Consider the following 27659-nt stretch of genomic DNA (forward strand, 5'->3'; position numbering starts at 1 on the left):
GAGACATGCTCTCACTTTAACTGATGCTTCTTCTATTTTGTTTCCTTCTGGTTCTCTCACACCTCCATTGCAATTTCTATTTAGTACTGGAACCACTTCCCTATATGTCTTTTCTTGGCTCTTAATACCAGCACCCTTGAACTGGTTTCTTCTCCTGTAGCCTTCAGCACTTCAAATCCCAAAATGATAAGACAACATAGTTATGAGAGTTGTGTTCCAAGAGATCTGAAAGATATTTAGCTGGGGGAAAATGCTTTAAACATGTTTTCTTCATTTTTCCCCAAGGATGCAGAAAACAAAGGTTCTTAAGATGGTCATTTGCAAGGCAAGAAGACTAAAAGAGCTAAGAAGCTTTCTTGAAGCTTCATAGTTTCTGAAGAACTATCTTTTTTCCTTTTCTTAGCTGGCTTTGAGACTATTTCATAACGTTGGCATTCTTCTGCTTAACAGAAATGGAAATCCTGCCATGTTCATTTTGCCATTAGCCTTGAAAAAAGAAATTTCCTAAAGAACAAAACATCTAAATAATATAAAGAACTGAAAGAAAAGTAAAAGTACAGCTATACAAATCCTGAGTTCATCTGTTTTTCTAAAGTACTTAGGAATGTATGGACAGTCTACAATATGAAGTAATTTAAAACAATGGTCTGAAAGCCTTTAATTCTTTCTGCTGAAACTCTAGCAAAAATGTTCTTCCATCAGTCCCAGACTATCTCTTCTGCTTGCATTGACCACGCTTAGTCTCATTCATAATTTGGCCATTAGAAAATTTAAGCACAAAACAACTCGGTTGCACACAGCCAGTGGTGGGATTCAAATATGTGAGCAACCGGTTCTCTGTGTGGATGCCACTTCCGGAAGTCCATTCTGGGCCTGGGGCAACAAAAAAAATTAGCTACCAGTTCTACCGAACTGGTGCGAACTGGCTGAATCTCACCATTGCACACAGCCATCCTAGAATATTCTGATAGAACAACATTTTCCATAATCCAACTCTCAAAAGAGAACACATGTATACAAAGCTGTGATGGAAACACCATCAAAAGGGCAAACAACAAGTGGCTTGATCTCTGGAACGAATGGCAGCAGGTGGTTAAGAGAAAATGGGCCAAACATGCAAAGCAAGACAATCCTGATGCAGAAATAGGCTTTTCACACTGTACAATTTCCATTGTGCTGCTTCTGTTTTCAAAGAGCACTGAGCATTTCTAATTATCTTGTGGAGATTAGGTTGTCTTTCTACCCCCAAAGTGCGTAGCTACAATACAGTCCTTAAGTACTGTTTGCCACTGGTCCAAAAGGCAGAAGCCTAGAGATAAACATGAAGAGTGGACAAATGATGACCTACATCTTCAAGCTCTTCCTGTTTTCTTTCCTGATTTCAACTTCTCCTGCAATAAATATAACTCGTGAATGTTGGGAAGACACCACTGAATTCCTCTCTGATTTGAATGCAGAAAAACCCAAACCGTATGCAATCAAAAGTAAGTAGAAGTAATAATAAGTTTACATTATTTGATTTAGACAATTCCTTGGCTTGAAATATTTATCCACTACCTACTGAACAAAGCTCTTCCAGTGTCTTGCAATTAATTTTAAAGTTAGAGTTTAAAATCTCTCACCAGGCAACCAATAAGATATTACAAACTTCCTTTCTGCAGGTGGATCTAAGTGTTGCACGTGGCACAAATATTCTTCTCAGCTTTTCCAGGTTCTCTGCAATGGAATATCTGGCAAATCTTTGGAGAAACATCCCTACCAGGAAATCTCCAGATGTTAGCATTATTGTCTACAGATAAAAGATTGGGAAAAAAAACAAAAAAGGTTGCTTCAAATAATTGAGGTTTGAGGTTTGAAAATAATTCCCACAACCCAAATTAATTTTGAATTACCATGGTGTGGAAGCCATTTTCCTTAGGTCTTCCTTACACTGTGAAGGTGGGTTCACCATTATTACTGCTAAATTATTATCAGTTTTGTAATGCATTTTGTATTGTTCTAATGTTATAGTATTTTTAATATACAAAGTATTATTTATTTGCAATAACAAACTAGAGCTGGACTAAATTATCATATATTAGCAAATCAGTGAGTAAGGGTGTTAATGTATATTCAGTACATTATTAAACATCCTGAGATGAGACAAAATAAAGATTCTTTTTCATGTTTACTGGACACCACAGAGAAGGATTTTGAAAGGTTAGTTGTGAGTGTTATTACATTGTAAAGAGACACGTATGATGGTGAGCTTGTCCTACTATTGCCCTATTTTAGTTCAAAGTCTATATGCTTGTTAGTATGGTGTTAGAAAGGGACGCGGTGGCTCAGTGGGTTAGGACGCTGAGCTTCTCAATCAGAAGGTTGGCAGTTTGGCGTGTCGAATCCCAAGTGCCGCGTAACAGAGCGAGCGCCTGTTACTCGTCCCAGCTTCTGCCAACCTAGCAGTTCAAAAGCACGTAAAAATCCAAGTAGAAAAATAGGGACCACTACAGTGGGAAGGTAACAGCGTTCCGTGCACCTTTGGCGTCTAGTCATGCCGGCCACATGACCACGGAGACGTCCTCGGACAAACGCTGGCTCTTCGGCTTTGAAACGGAGATGAGCACCGGCCCCTAGAGTCCGAAACGACTAGCACGCATGTGCGGGGGAACCTTTACCTTTATGGTGTTAGAAAGATCAATATGACTTAACAATGTGGATGTACTTTTGAATTTTTTATTCCAAAAAGTGGAAACATATCCCTAAATTAAGAGTTATGCACTTATGAAGAACCAAGGTTCAAACCACGTTTACCGTTCAAAGTTGGAAAGATAGTACAAACAAAAATGTAGTCATTTGATTGTAAATTGGTATGTATTTGCTGGATGTTTATGAGAGGGCTCAACCAAAAGATGCTTTCTCAAAAGACAGCTGGACTTTGTTTTTCCTTGAAGACGTTTTGCTTCTCATCCAAGACGTTTCTTCAGTTCTGAACTGATGAGATGGATGAGAAGTGAAAGGAAAAACCAACTCTCGTTGCTTTGTCAAAGTTCAGAACTGAAGAAGCTTCTTGGATGAGAACTGAAACAACTTCAAGGAAAAACAAGGTCCAGGTGCTTTTTGAAAAAGCGCCTTTGAGACAACCATGATCTGGATGACTGAGAATCCCCATAGACAAGAGAGCACAACTATTCCTGTATTGATGCTTGGTAATGGCCTGCTGTCTCAGATTATTGGGAGGAACAAGCAACCTCTTAGAATATAAAAGTTAATCTTTTCTGCTCGAGTCAGTTGGTGGGTGGAGGTGTTCTATAATTCAGCCTCTTTGCTTTGATATCACAGTGTATGATTCAGTTGGGAAATACAGCAGCGACATCCTAAATGGGAATGTGGACAGGTTGGGATCTTACACCGAATGCATTTCTGCAGAGGCGCCTTCTGGAAAATTCCACGGACAATATTGCAAACTTCAGTTGCAACAAGTGAGTACGCTGCTTGGCCTGAGCATATAATAAAAAGTATGCCATATTGATATGCTAGTGGAAACTCTCCACACTAGAAACATGGAGACTGTGAGCTTTAATCCTGCCTTAGGCACAAAGTCAGTTAGGTGACCTTGGACCATCATTCTCTCTCAGCTCTAGGAAGCAGGCAATACAGATAGTCCTCAATTTACAAACATTCAAAGTTATAACAGCACCGAAAAAGTAACTTACAAACAGTCCTAACACTTATGACTGTTGCAGCATCCCTGTGGTTAATTTAATTTAATAATTTAATTTAATAATTTGATTTCTATACCGCCCTTCTCCTGAAGGACTCAGGGCGGTGAACAGGGCAATACACAATAAAAATATTATACAAAAATTAAAAAGCCATTAAACATTATGCCCTTAAAATTAATACATATTACAATTAAAACTATTTATAAAAACCCAACCCCATCCCGTCAGACCAGGCCAGCTTGTTCGAAAAAGAAAGTTTTGAGATCGCGCCGGAAGGAGCGAAGGTCGGGGGCCGTCCGGAGCTCAACCGGTAAGCTGTTCCAAAGGTCTGGCGCGCTCACAGAGAACGCTCTCCCCCTGGGGGTCACCAATCGGCATTCTTTGATCGGCGGCACCCTGAGGAGGCCCTCTCTGTGGGAGCGCACTGGACGGAGGGAAGTTGACGCCGGCCGCAGGTGTTGCCGTAGGTAATCCGGACCCATGTCATGAAGGGCTTTGTAAGTCATCACTAACACCTTGAACCTCACCCGGAGAGCAACCGGTAGCCAATGCAGCTCGCGGAGCAAAGGTGTAACATGGGAGTATCGGGAAACTCCCAAGACAACTCGCGCGGCTGCATTCTGCACCAGCTGGAGTCTCCGGGTGGACCTCAAGGGCAGCCCCATGTAGAGAGCATTACAGTAGTCTAGACGAGAGGTCACAAGCACATGAGTGACTGTGCGCAAGGCATCCCGGTCTAGATAGGGCCGCAACTGGCGCACCAGGCGAACCTGGGCAAAGGCCCCCCTAGTCACAGCTCCAATATGCTCTTCCAAAGAGAGCTGTGAATCTAGAAGGACCCCCAAGTTGCGGGCCCTATCTACGGGGGGTAATAGCTCACCCCCCATGGCCAATGATGGGATAATTGGAATTTCCCGGGATGCCGGCACGAACAGCCACTCAGTCTTGTCAGGGTTGAGTCGAAGCCTGTTCCTCCCCATCCAGACCCGGACCGCCTCCAGGCAACGGGAGATCACGTCGAGGGCATCGCTGGGGTGGTTTGGGGTAGAAATAAAAAGTTGGGTATCATCAGCATATTGGTGATACCCAACTCCAAAACCACGAATGATCTCACCCAGCGGCTTCATATAGATGTTGAACAGGAGAGGCGAGAGAACCGATCCCTGAGGAACTCCACAAATGAGAGGTCTCAAGGTCGATCTCTGCCCCCCTGCCAACACCGACTGCGAACGTCCCAGAAGGTAAGAGGAGAACCACTGGAGAACTGTGCCTCCCACTCCTAACCCTCTGAGACGCCGCAGCAGGATACCATGGTCGATGGTATCAAAAGCCGCTGAGAGGTCTAAAAGGACTAGGACAGAGGAGCAACCTCTGTCCCGAGCCCGCCAGAGATCATTCGCCAGCGCGACCAATGCCGTCTCCGTGCTGTACCCGGGCCTGAAACCCGATTGGTACGGGTCTAGGTAGTCAGCTTCATCCAAGAACAAAGGGAGCTGCTGCGCCACCACGCTCTCAACAACCTTCGCCAAAAAGCGAAGGTTGGAGACCGGACGATAGTTGTTTAAAATTGCTGGGTCCAAGGCAGGCTTCTTGAGGAGGGGTCTCACCACCGCCTCCTTCAAGGCGGAGGGAAAACTACCCTGACTCAAAGAGGCAGTAATCACTGCCTGGAGCCAGCCTCGTGTCCCATCCCGGGCTGCATAAGTCAGCCAGGATGGGCACGGGTCCAACAAACACGTGGTGGAGCTCAGCTTCCCCATGATCTTGTCCACTTCTTCAGGAGTCACAGGATCGAACTCTTCCCAGATTAAATCGACAAGGCCGCCCGTATCCTCTTCGTCAGACTCTGCCCAGTCAGAGTCCAAACCGGTCCGGATCCGAGCGATTTTGTCCGACAGAAATCGGCTAAATTCCTCGGCTTGACCCTGCAAGGGTTCCTCCCTCACCTCCTGATTAAGAAGAGAGCGAGTTACCCTAAACAGGGCGGCCGGGCGATTATCTGCGGACGCGATGAGGGTGGCGAAGTGGTTAGACCTAGCCACCCTCAACGCTGCGAGATAAGTTCTCGTAAACGACCTTAGTTGTAACCGGTCGGATAGATCAGGGGTGTCAAACTCAATTTCATTGAGGGCCACATCAGCATTGCGATTGCCCTCAAGGAGCTGGGTGGGTATGGCCAGGGTGGACGTGGCCTACTGGGTGGGCGTGGCCAGCTCTACATCATTCGCATCAAGGGTGCCTATGGGGGCCTGGGCAGGAGTGGGACAGATCTGAGGGTCTCTGGCAGAAGGAGGGTCTCTGGGCCAGGGCCAAGGCAGTGGGGGCCGTTCCCTCACTGTTTCCAGGATGGCTTCACAGGCCACATGAAACCACTTTACGGGCCGGATCTGGCCCCCGGGCCTTGTGTTTTACATGTCTGATTTAGATGCTTAGCAGCCATTATGCATTTGCAATGGTTGCTATGTCCTACAGCAAGGGTCTTCAAACTTGGCAACTTTAAGGCTTGTGTCCACAAGCCTTAAAAGTTGCTAAGTTTGAAGACCCCTGCCCTACAGTCATGTGGTCATCATTTGTGACCTTCCCAGATGGGTTCTGGCAAGCAAAGTCAGTGGGGAAGCTGGCAGGGAAGGATGCAAGTCATGGTCATGTAAAGTCTTGTTGTAACAACTATGGAAAAAAATTGTAAGATTGGGTGTGTGCGTGTGGTGCTTCATTTAATGGCTTCACCTCTTTAACAACAAATTTTCCAGTTGCTATTATGGTCATACGTTGAGGGCTACCTGTAGTATATGGTCTCTTGTCTATTGATGTAACTAAAGCCAGTTTTTGTCTCCACAATCTCACCCCCTTGGGCTCTTTCCTTGCATTAATCTGATGACTTCTTTGATAGATTTATAAACATAGGATTTCTCATTGGGCCCTGTTGAAGTCAATACATTTTGAGTATCCACTTAGTTTGCTTGCTTTTGCTTTACTTCAGTAAAAGGGGATTAAAACCATTATGCTTCTAGGACAGAATTGACTACTATAATGGAATCTGTGTTCCTGATTCCTGCCAGGAAGAAGAAATTACAGCATTAGCCACATTAGGTAAATGGATTATATTTATTTTGGTCCTTAGTATTTATAAATCTTTCAGATGAGAAAATAACAAGGACTATTCTGTGCTCATTTTCTACATATACATGCATGGTAACCTACTACTACTAACTGTTCTTGCAAACTTGCAAAAGCTTCAGTTCTGGGTGTACTTACTAAATAAAAAAAATACTTTACTCAACCTATAACTCTCTCCTCCTTCCCTAATTTTTGAATCATATTTCTCATGACTAAAAAAGAACAGTAAAAACAATAGTAAGTCATTGGGAAAAATACGAAAATCTTTATTTGCTCATAATGCAGATTTCATTCTGAAAATATACCTTGTCCATTTATTACTGATAGCTCATTTACAATCACGAGATATTTCACCAGGGGCTTGGAATTGTGCAATAAAGGCTGTGCCCTATACAAACACAGTAGTTAAACATTGCAGATTAAACCAATTATATGTCCCAGGAAAACGTGTTAACTTGTTGCAAAATAAAAATCAAGTATTACATCAACAGCTTTTCATTTGGATCGTTTCATCCTCCCAACACAACATTCTCTCTTTTATCTAAGCCCCTACCATTTCATCAACTGATTATAGTTCATCTTAAATCACCTAATAATTTATTAAACACATAATGTTCATTACTGTGGGGTATCATGTTAACCATATTTAATTCATTAATTAAATGTAAATGCAAATTCAATGTTGCTTGTGGCTTACTTGTTTCTAATTTGTTTCTCTGGGCCTTGCCAGGATCGTTGGGGATGTTTGCCATTACAAAAGGCAAACGTAGTTCTTCTAAAGAGTTTAGTGTGATTTTTTTTCCCAATCCTCTGGAGCTTGGGAGAAATAAATTAGATCCTCTTCTGCCAAAGCTAACAAGAATTAGCCAAAGCGATCCGGAGTATTTTTCATTTTAAAAGAGACAGATTAAAGGGACAGATGCATACCTGCTGCCGTGAAGCTTTTTAAGTGTTATACAGGTTGTTGTTGTTCAGCCACTAAGTTGCAGGGCTTTTTTTGTGATAGAATGCTCAGAACGGAGTTCCGGCACCTTTTTTGGATGGAACCTTGTAGGGTAGGCAAGGCGAGCTGTATGACATGCGTGAGTTCCGGCACCGTTTTCTTTTACAAAAAAAGCACTGCTAAGTTGTGTCCAACTCCCTGCGACCTCATGGACCATAGCACACCAGTCTCCCTTGTCCTCCCCTGTCTCTTGGGAGTTTGTCCAAATTCGTGTTCATTGTGTTGACTGTCCAATCAGCTCATCCTCTGCTGACCCTTTTCCTTTTTCCTTCAGTCTTTCCCAGCATAAGGGTCTTTTCCAATGAGTCCTCTCTTCTCATTGGGTGGCTAAAGTATTTGAGCTTTGGCTTCAATATCTGTCCTTTCAAATAACAGTCAAGGTTGATTTCATTTAGGATTGACTAATTTGATCTCCTTGCAGTCCAAGGGACTCTCAAGAGTCTTCTCCAGTACCACAATTCGAAAGCATTAATTCTTTGGAGCTCAGCCTTCCTTATGATCCAGCTTCTCACAGCCATACATCACTACTGGGAAAACCATAGTTTTGACTACAGATGCACGGGTGTACACCTACAATAATTCAAAGTCTTTAGACATTGTTCAGTCTAGGTTCTATCAAGGTTTCTTCCAAAACCCATATCACGTTTCAAATGTTTTAATCCACATGGAAACCTGTATGATTCTATTAGAGCTGAGAATCTGGGTTTACTGACTCTCTTACTAGCTTAAACTCCTGTTTTTCAAAGACTCAACCACGTTATCAAATTTCCTTCAGGGTGTTCCATCAAGATGGACAGGAATACATCATAGTTGAGTGGTGTTTCTGTGATCTATCCATCATCTCCTGATTTTAAGCTTAGAGAAAGCTAAAGCTGAAATTCGGCAAAGTGTATTTGACATTGCATGGCAGAAGGATTTGGAGAGCTGCGGCCAATGTTCATAATTGCAAACTATGTATTCAACCAAGTTTGCCTGCCTGGCATTCTATGCTGTGCAGCTTTTTTTGTTGGCTTGTTTCACTGCTTATCCTCAGCATTACTATATGGGAGGCACAAATGAGAGATGCTATCTAGTGTTCAGAGTAATCATGAGACCAAATTGCAAGCATTTTTCTGCTGCCCTTTCTATGCCTATTTATGTGCGGATATACTGTACATTAAAAGGTAAAGGTAAAGGTTCCCCCACACATGCGTGCTAGTCGTTTCCGACTCTAGGGGCCAGTGCTCATCTCCGTTTCAAAGCTGAAGAGCCAGCGCTTGTCCGAGGACGTCTCCGTGGTCATGCGGTCGGCATGACTAGACACCAAAGGCGCACGGAACACTGTTACCTTCCCACCGTAGTGGTCCCTATTTTTCTACTTGCATTTTTATGTGCTTTCGAACTGCTAGGTTGGCAGAAGCTGGGATGAGTAACAGGCGCTCACTCTGCTACGTGGCACTCGGGATTTGACCCGCCAAACTGCCGACCTTCTGATCGACAAGCTCAGCGTCCTAACCCACTGAGCCTCTGTTACAAAGAACAGGCAGTTGGTTTCCTATTCATTCTACCATCAACAATAAGATTCACTAAGTTTCTACTTGTAGTGATTTTGGTAACAATGCAGAATCTTGAAGACATTTTATGTCTTTTATTTGACTGTACTTTTTATTTTATTCCATTTTCATTTTACCTTATGCTTTACACTGTTGTACTGCACATTATCCAATCTTGCCTTTTCTTCACTTCTTCATGTTTAAGTCTTGTATAGTCAGTACACTATTCTTGCTGAAATTTGTAATTGAATTTAGTTCCCGGAACTAAATTGAAAAATGTTCTTATGCCAAAGGGAGTAGGCAGGAGTCCGGGGGAAGGACAATAAAATAAAAGAAGGGGGTTGCCATCCCTATTTTCGTTTATCTCATATATAATATTTATTATTTTATTTTTATTTATTAAATTTATATGCACGATGGTTCAGTGGTTATGACATTTGAACTTGTCAATTGGAAAGCTGTCAGCCTGGGTCTAAGACCCGTGAGGGGGTGAGCTCCCATTACTAACCCCAGCTCCTGCCCACCTAGCAGTTTGAAAGCATACAAATGTGAATAGATAAATAGGTACCCCTTTGGCGGGAAAGCTCGCTGCATTCTGTGTTTTCATGCTGGCCACATGATGACAGAGTGTCTCTCACACAACCCAGGCTGAGAACAAGTGAGTTGGAGATGAGCATTACCTCCTTGAATCGGTCACAAATGGATAAGGGAAACCTTTTAAACCTTTAAATATGCCACCCATCTCACTATCCAGACACAAAAAGAAGAAGGGGTGGGCCAGGTTGCAGTTTTAATTGCCATCTTGATTTTTTTTTTAACACATGCACACTCAGTGGATAACCAGGCTATCCCTCTTTTTCCTCTCCCTGAAACAAGTGATTAAAAACAGGAGAAAAAAGGGAGAGACTCAAAACAACTCGTGAGTTTTCAACTTTTCAAAGAGAAATGCAATAAAAACTCTTTGTATGAGATACAAGCACTCTTTGTATCCCTGACAAAGCAAATGTTTCCCTGAGTGTCCTTTCAGAAGCCATGAAAAATTTTAAGTACAACATGCTCTTTTCTCCTGATCTGACGTTATTACTGTTGTTCTTTCTTCACAGATGTTTTTAAATTCAGGTCCACCTCCTTCCTGTTGCCTTTCCCATCGCTCTTTGCTCTCAATGCAACCATTTCGTTTAGCACAGTGGCCAGATGTGCCAAAGACCTTTCTATCATTGATGCATTCACAGGTGTCTGCTTGTAAGTACTGGGTGTCCAGATGTGAATGTGTGCCAAAACGGATATTCCGACAATTGCCTCAAAGCATCAAGACTTCTGCAGCAATGAACCTCTGTTTTCCCTAGGTTTATCAGTGTTTTATTCATCATTCTACCAGTTGCTGGAACTATTTACAGTGCTGATCACTGGAGGAAAGCTAAGAACAACCAACAGCCTTCAGATGCAAATTATGGGAGCACATCTTCAATGCAAAATCACACTAGTACATCAAAAACAGAGAAGACACAGACCCACGAAGCCATATCAGGGATATTGCCAGTGGTAGATGGTTCAAAGCAAAGTAGGTGTTTAAAATTATGTATATTCAGGAACTATGCCCATAAGATGTTATGGGTAACGATCCAAAAAGATAGCCATAGTTTAGCTCATTGTCTCCATGTTATGAGTAGCTCGCTTTTTCATACTGTGAAATATAAATGACAAAATGGTAAAGTATGATTTAGGGACCATAAAATTTCTAACTTTATGGACTGTGCCCTCTGGGTTGATTCCCTATCTTGTTTCTTACTTGCCCTACTCAAGATCATTGAACTTAAAGCCTTACTGCAAGCTAAAATATGATAGTAGTAGTAGTAGCAGCAGTAGTGGTAGTCTGGCCACGTACTCCATATGTTGATAATTTCCTAGCTGGATTACTGCAGCATGTTCCACATGATATTGCTTTAGAGGCAATTCCATAGTTTTAGTTGATCCAGGATTCAGCTGTCAGAATTTTTCTGGAATAGCAAAGTCGTCTTTCTTGCTCCAATTTGAATAGAATGATGCTGGTTGCTTATTTGTTTCTAGAGTCAATTTAAGATATATTTATTTGTAAATGTTGAAAAACATCGATCTATTTCAAACATTGATCTACTTGAAGCACCTGAGGACATTCTCCCAAAGTATTTTTTTTCTGAATGTTGATACTTTATTATATTTATAGCAGCATGCATGTCTAAGTTTATTCATGCTTTTGTACATTGCTGAGGAATGAATACAACCTATGCTACAATTAATATTTTGTGTTTTGATATTTTAGGTAACTTGGATTGCATTATGGAGTGTTTTTCCCTGCGAAAAAATCTTCCACTTATTTGGACGGCCCAATCTTCTCAGGATGTCTCTTTGGCTCTAAATGGACTTAGATCGTTAAGTCTTTTGTGGATAATTTCTGGACATACAAGCCAAATGACAGCATGGCAGAATTTAGGTATGATCTGGAGATGCGAAAGCAAATCTAGTTCTCGTTTAAACTGAATTGAAACTGAAATTGAATCTCCCTTTGGTAGTAAGCAAATTTTAGTAACCAAGGCCATTTGTAAACATTCAAGGGAGATGCTGAGGGCTATGTTTTATCCCTTTTTCATCTACTACACCTCTGGGTGAAAGCCATCCTTTAAAATGGAAATATAGGACTGTTGGATGGGATTTTATTCTTAGCAACTATTTTCAGGAATTTAAGTATAGGTAGTATAGGTAGTCCTCGATGTATGACTTCAAATGAGCCCAACATTTCTGTTGCTAAGTGAGACATTACTTGTTAATGTGAGTTTTGCCCCATTTTATGACCATTTTTGCCACAGTTGTTAAGTGAATCTCTGCAGTTGTTAATAACATGTTCAAGTGAATCTGGTTTTTCCCATTGACTTTGCTTGTCAGAAGGTCACAAAAGATGATCACATGACCCCCGGACACTGCAACGGTCATAAGTATGAGTCAGTTGCCCAGCATCTGAATTTTGATCACATGACCATAGGGATGCTGTGATGCTTGTAAATGTGAAAACTGGTCATAAATCACTTTTTTCAATGATATAATTTTGGTCACTAAATGAACTGTTGTAAGTTGAGGGCCACCTGTATTACAGTTCCTTCCATATTGTTTGAGCATGGGCTAAATTGTATTTCACATGATGAAAACATATTTTTTTGAAAAATATTCTTAAAAAGATTTATATCAGAATTTCAAAATAATACAGCTGAACCACACCTCTACCTTTTTTAAAAAAATACAGGGTGGGGTCCAATGATTTATTTGGCTATGTAGAAGTGATTATTGGACCATAAGAAAGGCTGAGCACCAAAGAATTGAGGCCTTTGAGCTATGCTGCTGGAGAAGACTCCTGCGAGTCCCTTGGACTGCAAGGCGATCAAACCGGTCAGTCCTAGAGGAGATCAACCCTGACTGCTCTTTAGAAGGCCAGATCTTGAAGCTAAAACTCAAATACTTTGGCCACCTAATGAGAAGGAAGGACTCACTGGAGAAGAGCCTAATGCTGGGAAAGATTGAGGGCAAGAGAAGAAGGGGACGACAGAGAATGAGGTGGCTGGATGGAGTCACTGAAGCAGCAGGCATGAGCTTAAATGGACTCCAGAAGATGGTAGAGGACAAGAAGGCCTGGAGAAACATTGCCCATGGGGTTGCGATGGGTCGGACACGACTTCGCAACTAAGAACAACAAAGTGATTATGCCTGTTCCAATGCAGCCACCATTTCCATGTGCTCTTAAAACCTGCTCTGGGCAAAAAAGGGACAAGAGGAAGAACAAAATGCTCTAAAAGTGCTGTTATATGAGACAATTTCAGCTCAGATGACATCGGATGAGTTTGTGCTTGGGATTTTATGAGCAGCAATGAACAGGCAGTTCCAGAATTTCTGTTTTTAAGCTATTGATTGGATTGATAACTAAATGTGAATCTTTCGTGAAAAGACATACCTATGAAAAAGTAGAATGGTTTGCTTCCAAAAGTTGTGGACTCTCCATCACTTGAGGTTTTTGAGAAGAGATTGGACAGCCACTTACCTGAAATGATAGTAGGGTCTCCTGGTTGAGTAGTGGGTTGGACTAGAAGTCCTGAAAGGTCCTTTCCAACTCTTGTTATTCTATGTTCTACGTTCCTGTTTCTCAAAGGGGTCATTAAACTCCAGAGAGAGAATCTATCCAGCTTTGGCTTCTTTTCCAAGCAGACATAGCTGCTTAAAGGTAGATAACATCTGAGATTTTAAAAAAAATGCTTAAAATAAATAGTATTTTTTATTTTTAAAAATGGTTACACCTAAGATTATTATGATTAGATCTCTAGGTCCCTGTATGTTTAAAAATAAAAGGTTTTGATAAATCTCTGTCCCAAAATCCCTACCTGTACTTTCCTTTTATGTGTGTTGCTGCAGATAATGTTCTGGAATGGGAGGCTAAAGTATCAAAAAACCCTATCTACATATATTCTGGAAGTGGTCCATTTTATTTAGGTGTTGACACATTTTTCATCATTAGGTAAGTCAAACATTAGTAGCAATTTCCACCATTCCAGAAACTTATGCCTACCTATTTATGACAAGTTTCCTTGTATTGCTTAAACATCTCCTGCGTGTGTTCACTTTGAAAGTGTATGAATTGGAGGTGGGACTGGGGAGATGTTTAAGCAATACAAGCCATAATGTCTATGGAGATTCTCAATCATCCAAGTCACGGTTGTCCCAAAGGTGCTTTTTCTGCTGAAGCTTCTTGGATGAGAAGCGAAATGTTTTCAAAGAAAAAAAACCAAGAAAGTCCAGTCGCCTTTTGGAAAAAGCACCTTCGGTACGAGCCATGGTAGCATAATATAATTTTCCAATTGGCTCAGTGGGTTAGGACGCTGAGCTTGTCGATCAGATGGTCAGCAGTTTGGCGGGTCGAATCCCGAGTGCCGCATAACAGAGTGAGCGCCTGTTACTCGTCCCAGCTTCTGCCAACCTAGCAGTTCGAAAGCACATAAAAATGCAAGTACAAAAATAGGGACCACTACAGTGGGAAGGTAACAGCGTTCCGTGCGCCTTTGGCGTCTAGTCATGCCGGCCACATGACCACGGAGACGTCCTCGGACAAGCGCTGGCTCTTCGGCTTTGAAACAGAGATGAGCACCGGCCCCTAGAGTCAGAAACGACTAGCACGCATGTGTGGGGGAATCTTTACCTTTACCCTTAAACATTCTTGTTATAGGAAAGAGAACTTCACCTTTCAATGAAGGAAAAGGGAAACTGAATTACGAAGTTAGAATATTTGCTTTTCAAGCAAGAGGGTCTTTCTGATAGCACGTGACTAATTTTGGGTTGGTTTAATCAACTATACCGAACTATACCAAACCATGGGCCAGATGCGTCATGGTGAAACTACGCCCACCCTATTGCCGGCAATGGAAAAAAAGCCACGATATGTTGCGACACGTCACGTGATGTTGCGAGTTTGACAGCCCTGACCTATATGGTTATATATGAAAGCATGAGTAAGAAACAAGCTTTGAAAAATAAAGTAGTAAATTTAATATGATTTCCTTTCCTTCTAGTGGCTTATTAAGCTCCCGGTCATTTCTGAAGATGGTAAATTGCTCAGAAAAAGACATTAACTTTTCCATTGCCTTGAAGTACTTATGGAATCGATTTCTACGGTAGAAGCTACAAAAATTTTCTTTTGCGTTTGATAAAGAGTTTTTTGCCTAGCAAAGTGGACATCAAGTCATTTTTTCCATGTGAATATTGTAGATGTGCATCTTGTTACAGACACATGGCACACATGATTTGAGAATGTTATAAAAGGAAGCACAAGTGTATAAGCATGTTCATTTGGAAAATTCTGGGGAAAACAATTTTCATTTGGAAAAAAATCATTGAAAAAGCAGTTGAAAATTAGAAGGTTAAAATAGTGTGGGATTTCCGAATGCAGACTGATAAAGTCTTGACTCATAACAGATATAACTGTGGTTGTAAGAAGTGTAATTAACTGTTGTAGCAATACTAGGGGATGTAGAATAGAAGATAAATAATTGAAGATCACAAAATACCAAAATCTGGTTCCAGTAGTTATTGGTGCACTGGATTCCACAGCAAAAAAAAATTTGGATAGTACTTAAAAAATTGACCAAATTTCCATCCACACTACTTGAATCTACACATATGTTGCACTGATACATCATGACATACTAGGTTCTTGGGAAGAACTCTATGTAAAGCCAACACCAGCTAAAGAACTGGCAGCTGTGAATTCACATTCTTGTGAACAGATAATAATTTAAAAGTGTAGGCCATCATACTCCCAACTCATACATTCTAAAAAATTAAATTACTAAATGCACTTTGGTATATGGAGATAGGTGAAAGGGTCAGGAGTGTTGAAAAAGTTGAAATAATGTCTGAAAAAAGTCAAAACAGTAGCCACAATGGTGCAATTTGAAGCTCACCTGTTTTTACAGTATGCACTTCAGAGTGCACAAAAAACATACACACCAGGCTTTTTGACTTTTTTCAACCACACCCCACAGGCAGCTCTCTAAAGTTGAGAGCTCAGAATGCTTTGTAAACTGACTCTTTCTGCTGTCATTGCATTTCTAGACTTCAGCCACTCCATATGTATTCCGTGTGTTTTTTGGTTGGGTTGTATTCTGTTACTCCATGGGGAGCACTCTGGGAGTTCTTGAAACTTGAGGTGGAGAATTGTAGAAGAATGTGGTGGACCAACTTATTGCTGATAAACAACTTCGTTGCTGGGCCCAAGTCAGTAAGTTTTGACAATGGAATGTCCACTGTTTGAGTAAAGGCCTGGTTTCCATGAATTTCTTCTCCACTCCTCTTGATTGTAGTTGTAGGCACAGAAGAGAAGAGATTTGTAAGTAACTTATCAGCCATGTGCACAATACTCATACGTGTAGGAAGGTCAGCAACTGAACAGATGACTACATTTTTTATATAATGTAAAATCTACGTCAGAAGTAGTCCTGAATGTGTCCATTATTGCCTCAAGATGCATAGTGAAATGTCCTTTAGAAATTAACAGTGGGGATATTTTTAATAAATCTATTAAATTTTGATTATGTGGACAGAGAAAAGTCTTTTGTGTATCAAGCTGAAGACCAATCTACATTTTAAACCACATTATTAAGAAATATTGCTTACTCTTTGCAAGAAAAGTTTAAAGCTAAACAAAGAATAAAATCATCTGTTAAGGCAGGGGTGTCCAACATTGGCATCTTTAAGACCTATGGAGTTCAGCTCCCAGAATTCTCCATGCTGGCTGGAGAATTCTGGGAATTGAAGTCCACAAATCTTACAGTTGCCAAGGTTGGACATCCCTATGTTAAGGGAAAGGGCTGCCAAATAACAGATTATCCTTTCTAGGGAGACTTGGGACTAAGCAACCTTTCTTCTAGAAATTAAAAATTGAATAGCTATAAGAAAAGCCCTCGATTCTCGCCATAATGCTGGAAAATCAAGAACTGTACCATACAGCAGCTTAAAACTTAGAAACAAAAATGTCCTGTGTGCACATAGTCTGTCTTTATCCATTTCCCATGTGTTTTTCAGTGTAATGGATGGACATGGTATCTTGCAAATGATTTCCAGTTTTATTTCATAACACCCCTGCTAGTCTTTCTTTCCAACAGGTGAGTATCTTGTCAGAACCTGTCACAGTCCATAATACTGAAATGTAAATGTAAATATATAAATATCTGGTTGTCTTGTTCTTTAGAAATAGCTGGGGGGAAACGGCAGCCCCACAAAGTAACAATACCCCAGTCAAGAAACTGTCAAACAAGCTAACAACCCAACCAAACAACCTTCTAAACCAGTCCCACCAACAGGGTAAGCCATTAGTATATAAACTGAGAGCAAACCCTATTCCTTACTAACGCTGATGGTGTTACCTAGTTTGGTAATGAAACATCTGCAAGAAAACAGGAGAAAACCAAGCTCAGAGAGCACCAAAAACCCTTCAATGTAACTCTGTCGGTGGCCAGGAAATCCCCACCCTATTTACTGCAAATGGTTCTGAATGAGGGTCCTATATGATTTTCTATGCATTTTGTCTATGGAGATTCTCAATTATCCAGGTCATGGTTGTCCCAAAGGTGCTTTTCCAAAAGGCAACTGGACTTTCTTAGTAGAGACCAAGAAAGTCCATTTGCCTTTTGGAAAGCACCTTTGGGGAAATGAACATTTTAGTAATCAGGCCCTATTTGGGTCCATATTTTCTGCATTGCAAAACAAGTGTACACCTTTATTCTATTCACAATAGAAAAATGAATAATCCTGATTCTCCTAATGAAGAGCCATTTATTCAAAAAGCATGAAAGTAGCCCTCTAGGTCCATAGATGTAATATTTCCATCTGTTGCTTCTGTTTATTTTGGCAGAAGGAAATGCTGGCTTGTCATCTTGGCAATCTTTCTGTTCCTGGCAACGTTTACAGCTACAGCTTTGCTTTCATTCTTCTACCGACTTCCTGTAGCAAACCCACATGATATGAGGTAAGAAGCTTTAAAATGGTTTCCTTCATACTTTCCCACTTACTGACAGGCTGAGAAGAATCCAAAAATTGTTCCTGAGCTTGAGTTGAATCTTTCCTGGAATATTTTTGAAAGAGAGAAAAAGAGAAAGTTGGTAGGAAGAAATAGAGACCTTGAGAATAAAGACGGAACTGCCACAGGCTGGGCTTAAAAGACATTCTTGAACCTGAAAAAAAGTTAACATTATAAAAATTCAGAAGTTTGGTTAGGATTGGAATATCATTAGACCAAAAATTGAAATACTAATTCAAAATAGATCAAGGCATATCCTCTCTTGTATCCCCTCTCTCTCTCCCTCTCACTCATATACTAAACAGGGTGTCAAACTCGCAACATCATGTGACGTGTCACAATGTATCGTGACTTTTTTTCCATTGCCAGCAATGGAGTGTGTGAGGTTTTGGCGTGACACGTCCGGCCCTTGGGCCGGCAGTTTGACACCCCTGTACTAAAGTATTCATGACTTCTAAGATTAAATGCAGACCCCAATTAGGAATATGGAAGACAATTGACTTTAACTGGTTCCAACTAAGCTGCCTCAATCTGACTTGCATTCAAATCTAAATTGAGATTTGGAGACCCAAAAGTTCTACATCTCCAGGTGAAGAATATGGAACTGTTTGCAACATCATTATCTTTTTTAACACAATTGGATGTTATTTGCAAGAATACTAGAACTTTATGAGTGGATGAAATTGTCTCACAGATGAGGCAATTAGTCTAAACTATCCGCCCTCTTCCAAAGGGTTTATTTAATCTTAGAAAGGGCAGCAACCAAACATTTGCTGTCTCTAAAATAATGACTAAAGTTAAGATTTGAGAAAACAAGAACCAAGAAATGCTAAGAAAGAGAAAGGAAAAACTATTCAGGACAGCCTCACAGTTCTTGATCCTGGCTAAGAAAGAAAATTTTCTAGGGAAGTTAGCTGTTCACTCTGAATTAATTCTTATTTTTAAAAAACAAAAATTGGCATCTCTAGAAGAGAGGCAGCAAGCATGAAGATTTCTTCCATTTAATTCATGGTTGACTGAGATTCTTTTCTTTTAATTATCTTTTTAAAGGGCAAAAAATGTGAATATTGTACAGCAGATAAAAAGGAGGTTTTTATTGTATTTTATTTCAGTGCAAATCTCTAAAAGTATACCCGTCAAGTCTCTCTGTTCGTGTTATTGTATTATCTGTTCGTGTTATCTGTTAGTGTTATTGTATTTGTCGTGTGAGTTAACATTAGTAATATTAGATTTGTTTATTGTTATTTCATTTCAAACAATTTGAAGCTTTAGTTTGTAATATTTATTCTTTTTTGTCCATTTAAGCTTCACCAAAATAATTTTTGCTCTGCTTTCAGGCAAATTTCCACTGTGATGTATTTTCTAGAGTATTACTCAAAACCTTACTGCCGATGTGGTCCATTTCTAGTTGGTGTCTTTCTCGGACTGTTCATGTATCACCACCAAGCATCAATCCTAAGAACCAAGGTAAATAAGAGATCTGCTTAACAAAACAAGTAAAAATGCGTTGGATTGACACAGGTGGTCCTCAACTCACAAGAGTTCACTTAGTGGCCATTCAAAGTTACAACTGCACTGAAAAAAGGGACTTATGGCCATTTTTCACACTTATGATTGTTGCAGCATCCCTATGGTCATGTGATTTAAATTCAGATCCTTAACAACTGACTCACATTTATGATGGTTGCAGTGTCCTGGGGTCATGCGATCAAAACCTTCTGACAAGCAAAGTCAAGGGGGAAGCCAGGTTCATTTAACAACTGTGTTACTAATTTAACAACTGCAGTGATTCACATAACAAATGTGGCAAGAAAAATCATAAAATGGGGCAAAACTCACTTAGCAAATTTCTCAGTTAGCAACATAAATTTTGGGCTCAGTTGTGACCATAAGTTGAGGAGTGCCTGTACTGATTTCACTGTCATGGCTCTATTCCTGAAATCAAATGCAAATCTGGAGTGGAACAGATTCGGAAAGAATTATCAGGACACTTTGGAACTGGATTGGGAATTGAATACAGTAAATAAAGTGGCCTGAATGAAATTGGACTCCAAAGAACTTTTGTCTTACTGTTGGCATACTGAGGGCAAGAATGAATTGCAAACTGTAAATTAAAACTTCAGTCTTCAGAATGTTTATTGAGGAAGGAATGCTCTGAATGAGAGCCTATCATAAGTTCTCCATCTCAGAAATTTAAAGTGTGGGATAAGTCTCACACCTCTGAATAAATTTTGATTCATTCTCTATTTGCTTTTCTATAGTCACAAATAATTGATACTCTGGCTTACAGAGTTGTGCCTTAAGGGTAGGATGTTCCAGCTTACAGTAGCAAAATGAGGAAGAAGGAGGAGGAGGAGGAGGAGGAGGATCCATTAAATTCACTGGGATTCATTATCGTGTATCAATGTTGTGATCCAAAGTTTCACTTGTCATCTAAGAAGCTTAATTGTTTCTGGCAGGGATGATGGAAGGATCAGTTTTGACAGGATGGGGAAGGAGGATTGGAAGGATCATGTTTCTTTGCAGTCACTTGGTCATTAGCACTCTCCCTGAAAGCTCTTGAGGCCACTTGGGCGTTTATCTGTGCCCTCAGGATCACCTGAATAGTGCAAATGAGGGTGAAATCTTCTTGGAATTGCCGAAATGACTGCAGTGTAGACAGAAGATAGGAGGTGTCTTATTCCTCTCCCTTTGTTGAGAGAGGGCTACTCAATGTTAACATAAATGGTCTCTTTTACCCCTCTTTCAAACCAATGGTTCTCTATCCAGAATGTGGAAATGAAATGGTCTTCCTTCTTCTTGTTCCCACATCTCCATAGTGTTGCCAATGCCATGAACAAATATTGTAGATCATGGCTTCCTTCCAGTTCACCATGCAGTCTGGGGCAAAGAAAATATCTCCAACTTTCATATGGCACCCTCCTTCCAATATGGGAAAACTAAGAACAACAAGTGCGATCTGCATTAAATATACTGCTCAAAAAAATAAAATAAAGGGAACACAAGATAAGACATCCTACTATTAAATACAGTACATTGTGTTGTTTAAGTGTTTGCTTTATTTTTTTGAGCAGTGTATATGGAATACTTTCCTAGGCTATTCGTTTCCATTATCTTTTCTCATCCTTCCATTATTCCACCATGCAATCATCAAACAGTATTCCTTGCCCTCTAAGCATTGATTGTTTTCACGGAATCATTTTCAGTTATTTTCTTTCCCTGGAATGCTCCTTATATTTCTACAAGCTGTGCAATTCTCTTGGGTCTATCTCACTTCTGTGCAAAACAAAGGAAGGATGAGTCAGATGTATAGAAGTTTACTGGCATGAACTACTAATTAAAGATGCCTGGAGGACTCTATTTTGACTAGTAAGAGAGTACCTTTGATTCTTGATATTGGAGTCATTTAAAATGATATGTGAATCTTTACCTTGGGCAAAGTATTCTTGATCTCATAAAGATGTGTTGAAGAAAGACCTGTTATGAATTAGGAGGAATTTGAAAAGAAAAGTAGATCAATATGGGGAGTGGAGTTGTCAGGAGAAAAGAGGGTAATAAAAATTAAGATCTAAGCAGCTTTTGAACCGGGGGATCTGTAGTTTTTATTACACTATTCTCTTTCCTTCCACCTTTTCCAGCATTAGAGCTTTCTCCAGAGAACTAGTTATCACATAATGTGTCCAAATTAACATAATTTGAGCCTAGTCATTTGTGCCTTGAGTGAGAACACTAAATTGATTTGTACAATGATCTGTTTCTCCCCCCCCCCCAAATACCATGGCTCATACCATTCTATGCTTTGTGGATACAGAAACATCACAACATATAATTTTTCTGAGACCTTTATGGCTCTTCTGTAAGAATTCTGGCTTTGTTCTATGATACATTTCTTTGTTTTCTGGGCTGTCCGTGGTGGTCTCAGGAACCTTTTCCAATGCCAAAGTTCAAAAGTGTCAACCCTCTTCTTATCACAACCCCATGGATAGAAAAATTTATTATATCTAATTTAAATTAAAAATAAATCAATATTGTACTTGCATGATTACTCCCCACCTGCCTAAGAATGTCTCCCTCTTCTCACATTAAAATTTTAAATTCAGTGGCTAATTTTGGAACTTTTATAGGGAAGGACATCAGAAAGGAAGACTCTATATACAGTAAAGGTTAAGCAATCTATAGAGGGTGGGATGCAAAGAAGTTGACAAAATGGAGGGCAGAAGAAAGTGTCCAGAGAGGAGGAATAAGAGACTAGTTATAAGAAGAGACTGGCTCAACCTTCATTTGAAACAAAGGCATTGCACAGTTTTAGGGATGAACCACAGCGAGTACAAGTTTACATCTTCATCTTCCTGCAGGTTCAGGCTTCTGTTGGGTGGCTTTGTGCCACGATCTTCATGTTGATGGTGATTGCTTTGGCTTACATTTTAGAAGACTCCATCGGTTTCTATGCGCCACTAGTTGCCATTTATCAAGCTGTTCATCGGACATTTTGGGCAATTGCTGTAGGATGGATCATTTTCGCATGTGAGGAAGGCTATGGAGGTATGATATCCAAGGAGAAAGGGGCCTTTTCTAAAATAGGGGGTTAGCTGTGGCGTAATGGTTAAGATGCTGGGCTGTCAACCAGAAGGTTGGCAGTTCGAGGCCCAAGTACACATGAAGGGATGAGTTCCCGTTCTTGCCCCTGCCCACCTAGCAGTTTGAAAGCATGCAAATGCAAGTAGATAAATAAGCACAACTTCAATGGGAAGGTAACAGCGTTCCATTACCTTGGCGTATAGTCATGTTGGCGACATGACCACAAAAGTGTCTTCGGACAATGCTGGTTCCTTTGCTTAGGAAACACTGTCCCTTAGAGTCAGGCATGGCTGAGCAGGGTAAACCTTTACTTGTTCCCTAGCAGTTGTTTAAGATTAATTTATGCTCTTTTTCTCCCCTGCCCCACTGAAACATGAGCATAGGCAAGATTTATCATGCTTGCTGCTGAGAGAATGAGAGCAGGTGCACTTATGTTCTTCCACCTCTATGAGCATTTGAGCCTAGCATGGGTTTCTTGAGGTTGAACCTTAGAATCTGGTTTTCAGAACTGGGAAAATAAGGAGCAATGAAAACAATGGGATCCTTATCCTATATATTCTTCAGAAATACTTTCCAAGAGTTTCTTTTCTTTCTCTTTCATTTTCAGTCTCCTCTTCAAGTTAAAAAGGTTCTTAGAATTTTTATTTTTATTTTTATTCCATTTATATCCCGCCCTTCTCCGAAGACTCAGGGCGGCTTACAAACTTAGCAGTAGCCTTCATTCTATGTATATATGCCTGCTTATTAGGGCTTTTCTCACACACCCCAAGCGGCATTATTACAAAGTCAGCTTAATTGCCCCCAACAATCTGGGTCTTCATTTTACCTACCTCGGAAGGATGGAAGGCTGAGTCAACCTTGAGCCTGGTGGGATGCGAACCTGCACTAATTGCAGGCAGCTGGTGTTACTTAAGGGGGCATTAGCCCACTGCTCCACCAAGGCTCCTTTAATGACTTTCATGCCCTCAAAAAAAAATCCCCTGCTACAGGCTTGCATTGTAAATATTACAAAGCCCTAGGGGTAAGAGGAAAAACATTTGGACTCGGCCATCAGCTGTTCAAATTGCCTTGTACTAGGATCTCTCAAGGTCCCAAATGAAAGAATCTATTTAACAAGTGGAACAACCTGCCTCCAGAGGTGGTGAATGCTCCAACACTGGAGGTTTTTAAGAAGAGACTGGACAGCCATTTGCCTGAAATGGTATAGGACAGACGTGTCAAACACAAGGCCTGGGGGCCGGATCCGGCCCGCAAAGTGGTTTCATGTGGCCCGCGAAGCCATCCTGGAAACAGTGAGGGAACGTCCCCCACTGCCTTGGCCCTGGCCCAGAAACCCTCCTTCTGCCAGAGACCCTCAGATCTGTCCCACTCCTGCCCAGGCCCCCATAGGCACCCTTGATGCGAACGATGTAGAGCTGGCCACGCCCACCCAGTAGGCCATACACACTCTAGCCACGGACATCCCAGTAGGCCACGCCCACCCAGGCCACACCCACCCGGCCCCCTGAGGGTAACCGCAATGCTGATGCGGCCCTCAATGAAATTGAGTTTGACACCCCTGGTATAGGGTTTCCTGCCTGAGCAGCGGGTTGGACTAGATGACCTCCAAGGTCCCTTCCAACTTTATATTATTATTATTATTATTATTATTATTATTATTATTATTATTATTATTATTATTATTATTATTATTATTATCTATTCTTTAAGAGCTTAAGAAATACAAAAATAGCCATTCTGGATCAAGCCACAGATGGGTTTCATTCAATATTCCCTGTCATCCAATGGCCAAATGGATACATTTAGGAAGCTCACAAACCAGAAATGGGGGGGCAAGAACCCTTCCCCCACACACTATTGCTACCTGCAACAATTCTTTAAGATATCCCGCCTAGACCTGAGGGTAGCCATCAATACTAGGGGAGCACAATTCTCTTCCCATACCTGTTTAACATTATATCGGTGTTTCTCAAATTTGACAACTTTAAAATGTGTGGACATCAATTCCCAGAATTCCCCAGCTAGCCACAAAGTAATTATTTTACTTTTTGAGGAAAGCTTATTGCTTAGAGATTTGCATTGGTTTTTCTCTGGCAGGATTCATCAACACAATCCTTTCGTGGAGGGTTTGGACTGTGGTTGCAAGAATTAGTTATGCTTGCTACTTGGTGCATCCAGTGATCATACTATTATATAATGGACTTCAAGAAACTTTGATACATTATTCAGACATCAATATGGTGAGTGTGCAAGAACTCATGTGAAGGAAAGCACCAGCTTCCAGCATCATATTTATTTGCCCAAAAGCTTTTATGCTCCACAGACATCTAGTTGGAGAGTAAAGAGCATTCTTTTGAGATTGTTTGCCTTCTGATAAATCCAGGGCTTTTTTTCTCATAGAACGCTCAGAACCGAGTTCCGGCACCTTTTTTGGATGGAACCTTATAGGGTAGGCAAGGCAGGTTGTATGACATGTGTGAGTTCCGGCACCTTTTTCTTTTACAAAAAAAGCACTGGATAAATCGATGTTTTGGGATTGGCCATGCCCATGATGGCAGCCATTTTGTGAACAAATATATTTCCCACTGTAGCCATTTTGCTACAGGTAGTCCTTAAGACCATTCGTTAAGCAACAGTTTGAAATTACGACAGGACTGAAAAAATGGATTTATGATCCGTGCCTGAAATTACAGCCATCGCAGCACTCCTGGGGTCAAGTGATCAACATTCAAGCACTTGGCAGCCTGTGCACACTTATGACCACAGAGCTTCAATTTCCTCCATCTGGCTATTTCCCCCCATCTATGCCCCTCTGACTGCAGCCACCCCAAAACTGCCCCAGCCAGCACCAGCGAGCATTCATTCCCTAACCTGTCTTCTCTCCCAGTTACCCACTCAAAACCTTTCATCGTTTGCATCCGGTTGGTGCAGCCAAAGCAGAAGTGCCTTGCTGCCTTTGCTGCCTCCTTCTTGGACTCTTTTATCTGCCTTTACCATCCCCTTTTTGGACCCAGGGCTGGAAGGGACCAAGTCTGGAATGGCTTGGATTCTCAGTTAACAAGAGATTCTCAGTTAACAACTGCAACAGGGAGTGCTGGGATTGCTATCATCAGTCACTGCCGTCACATTATTTATTTATTTATTTATTGATTGATTTTATATACCGCCCTATTCACGAAGGACTCAGGGCGGTTTACAGGGCGAATTAAACAATACAAATAAATACAATTAAAATAGAATTAAATTAAGACTAGCCCACGATTAAAACAAATTAAAATTTAAAGTTAAATTAAAACCCCCTCAGTCCAGGCCAGAAAGATCAAATAACCAAGTTTTCAGGTCCCGGCGAAACAAGCGAAGGTCTGGGGCAGTTCGAAGTTCCACCGGCAGTTCATTCCATAGGGCAGGTGCGCCCACAGAGAATGCCCTCCCCTTGGAATCACCTGCCGGCATTCCCTAACTGGCGGAACCCTAAGGAGGCCCTCCCTGTGGGAGCGCACAGGACGATGGGAGGCTGATGCTGGCAGCAGGTGCTCCCTGAGATAATCTGTACCCATGCCATTTAGGGCTTTATAGGTCATCACCAGCACCTTGAATCTCACCCGGAGGGGAACTGGAAGCCAATGCAGCTCGCGGAGAAGAGGTGTTACATGAGAGTATCGGGAAACTCCCATTACTACTTGCGCGGCTGCATTCTGCACCAGCTGAAGCCTCCGAGTGGTCCTCAAGGGCAGCCCCATGTAGAGAACGTTGCAGTAGTCTAACCGGGAGGTCACGAGCGCATGGGTGACTGTGCGTAGGGCATCTCGGTCCAAATAGGGTCGCAACTGGCGCACCAGGCGAACCTGACATCTTGCTTTACAACCACAGTTACTTAAGAATGAAATTTCAGCCCCAACTGTAGTCCTAAACTGAATGCTGCTTGTACTGTCTTTCTCCTGCCTTTGAAATTTCAAACGTGCCTCTGGCCTAAAGCTTTCCCTACTCATAACTTGGGGTCCCAACTAACAAATAGGAATACCATAGTACATAATGTTTCCTAGCACCTAATATTTCACGAAATATTAGGGAGAAGGGGAAGGATTTACATATTAAAAGCTTCCTGAAAGAGGAATAGGGGTAGTCCTTGACATAGGACCACAACTGAGCCCAAAATTTCTGTTGTTAAGTGAGACCTTTGTTAAGGGAGTTTTGCCCCATTTTACAACCTTTAAATTGCCACAGTTGTTAAGTGAATCACTGCAGTTGATAAGTTAGTGACCCGGTCATTAAGTGGGAACCTGGCTTCCTCATTGACTTTGCTTGTCAGAAGGTCACTAAAAGATGATCACATGACCTTGGGACACAGCGACGGTCATAAATATGAACCAGTTGCCAAGCATCTCAATTTTGAGCACATTTTCAAGGGGATGCTGCAAACGTCATAACTGTGAATACAAGAATATCAGGGAGGAGGTCATCAGGGCCAGAAACATCTCCAGGGGCTGCTGCCTATGTCAAAATGACAGGTATGATTAGTTCAGTGTTTGGTAACTTAAAGGTGGATGAACTTCAACTTCCAGAATTCCCATAGCTAGCATTTGAATTCCATCCATCTTAAAGTTGCCAAGGTTGAGAAATACTGGATGGAATGATTGAAGCCTATACGGGTGTATGATTCCTCTGCAGGAACTCTGTACATGTTGACCTTCCAAGGGATAGCTTTCATAGATTCAGTTCAGTTCCCTGTGCTGACCATAACTATGTATTTATTTATAAAATTTATAGTCTGCCCATCTTATTTCAAGGCAACTATTTAATTAAAGCTTTCCTTCCAATGGCTGAACGTTCAGAACTTGTATACCTTACTTTTATTTTGTTTGTGCTTGTCCTTTTAGTTCTACTTGTTCCTTGGACACTGCCTGATCACATTCATGGTAGGATTGGCATTAACAGTGATGCTTGAGATTCCTCTTCAAAAATTAAAGAAGTCTTTGGGTTCCATGCACCAACATGGATCAAGGCTTTAGAAAAGCAAGATGGAAAGATGTGGTATCTTGCAGACCTCCTCTGGAATTTCTGAAACTAACCTAAATTGTTTGGGATGCGGGGGTTGTGCCTCCAAATAATGTGTTTCGACACCCTGGATTCCACTATCC

General features: G+C 41.2%; 1 protein-coding gene across 1 annotated transcript; it reads left to right on the forward strand.

Moving 5' to 3' along the window:
- Nucleotides 1–1321: 1321 nt before the first annotated feature.
- Nucleotides 1322–27530, forward strand: LOC308664451 (O-acyltransferase like protein-like; the record flags this gene model as incomplete). Its single annotated transcript, XM_081321689.1, has 15 exons — nucleotides 1322–1484; nucleotides 3322–3461; nucleotides 6716–6794; nucleotides 10460–10598; nucleotides 10703–10917; nucleotides 11656–11826; nucleotides 13788–13890; nucleotides 14939–15040; nucleotides 15981–16146; nucleotides 16950–17029; nucleotides 17779–17892; nucleotides 19281–19410; nucleotides 22299–22485; nucleotides 24619–24761; nucleotides 27399–27530. 15 exons carry the CDS (start codon nucleotides 1322–1324, stop codon nucleotides 27528–27530), a joined length of 2064 nt encoding a protein of 687 aa, XP_081177815.1.
- Between the last annotated feature and the right edge of the window lie 129 nt (nucleotides 27531–27659).

This window comes from Vipera berus, assembly GCF_964194415.1.
Source record: "Vipera berus genome assembly, chromosome: 2".
Taxonomy (NCBI): Eukaryota; Metazoa; Chordata; class Lepidosauria; order Squamata; family Viperidae; genus Vipera; species Vipera berus.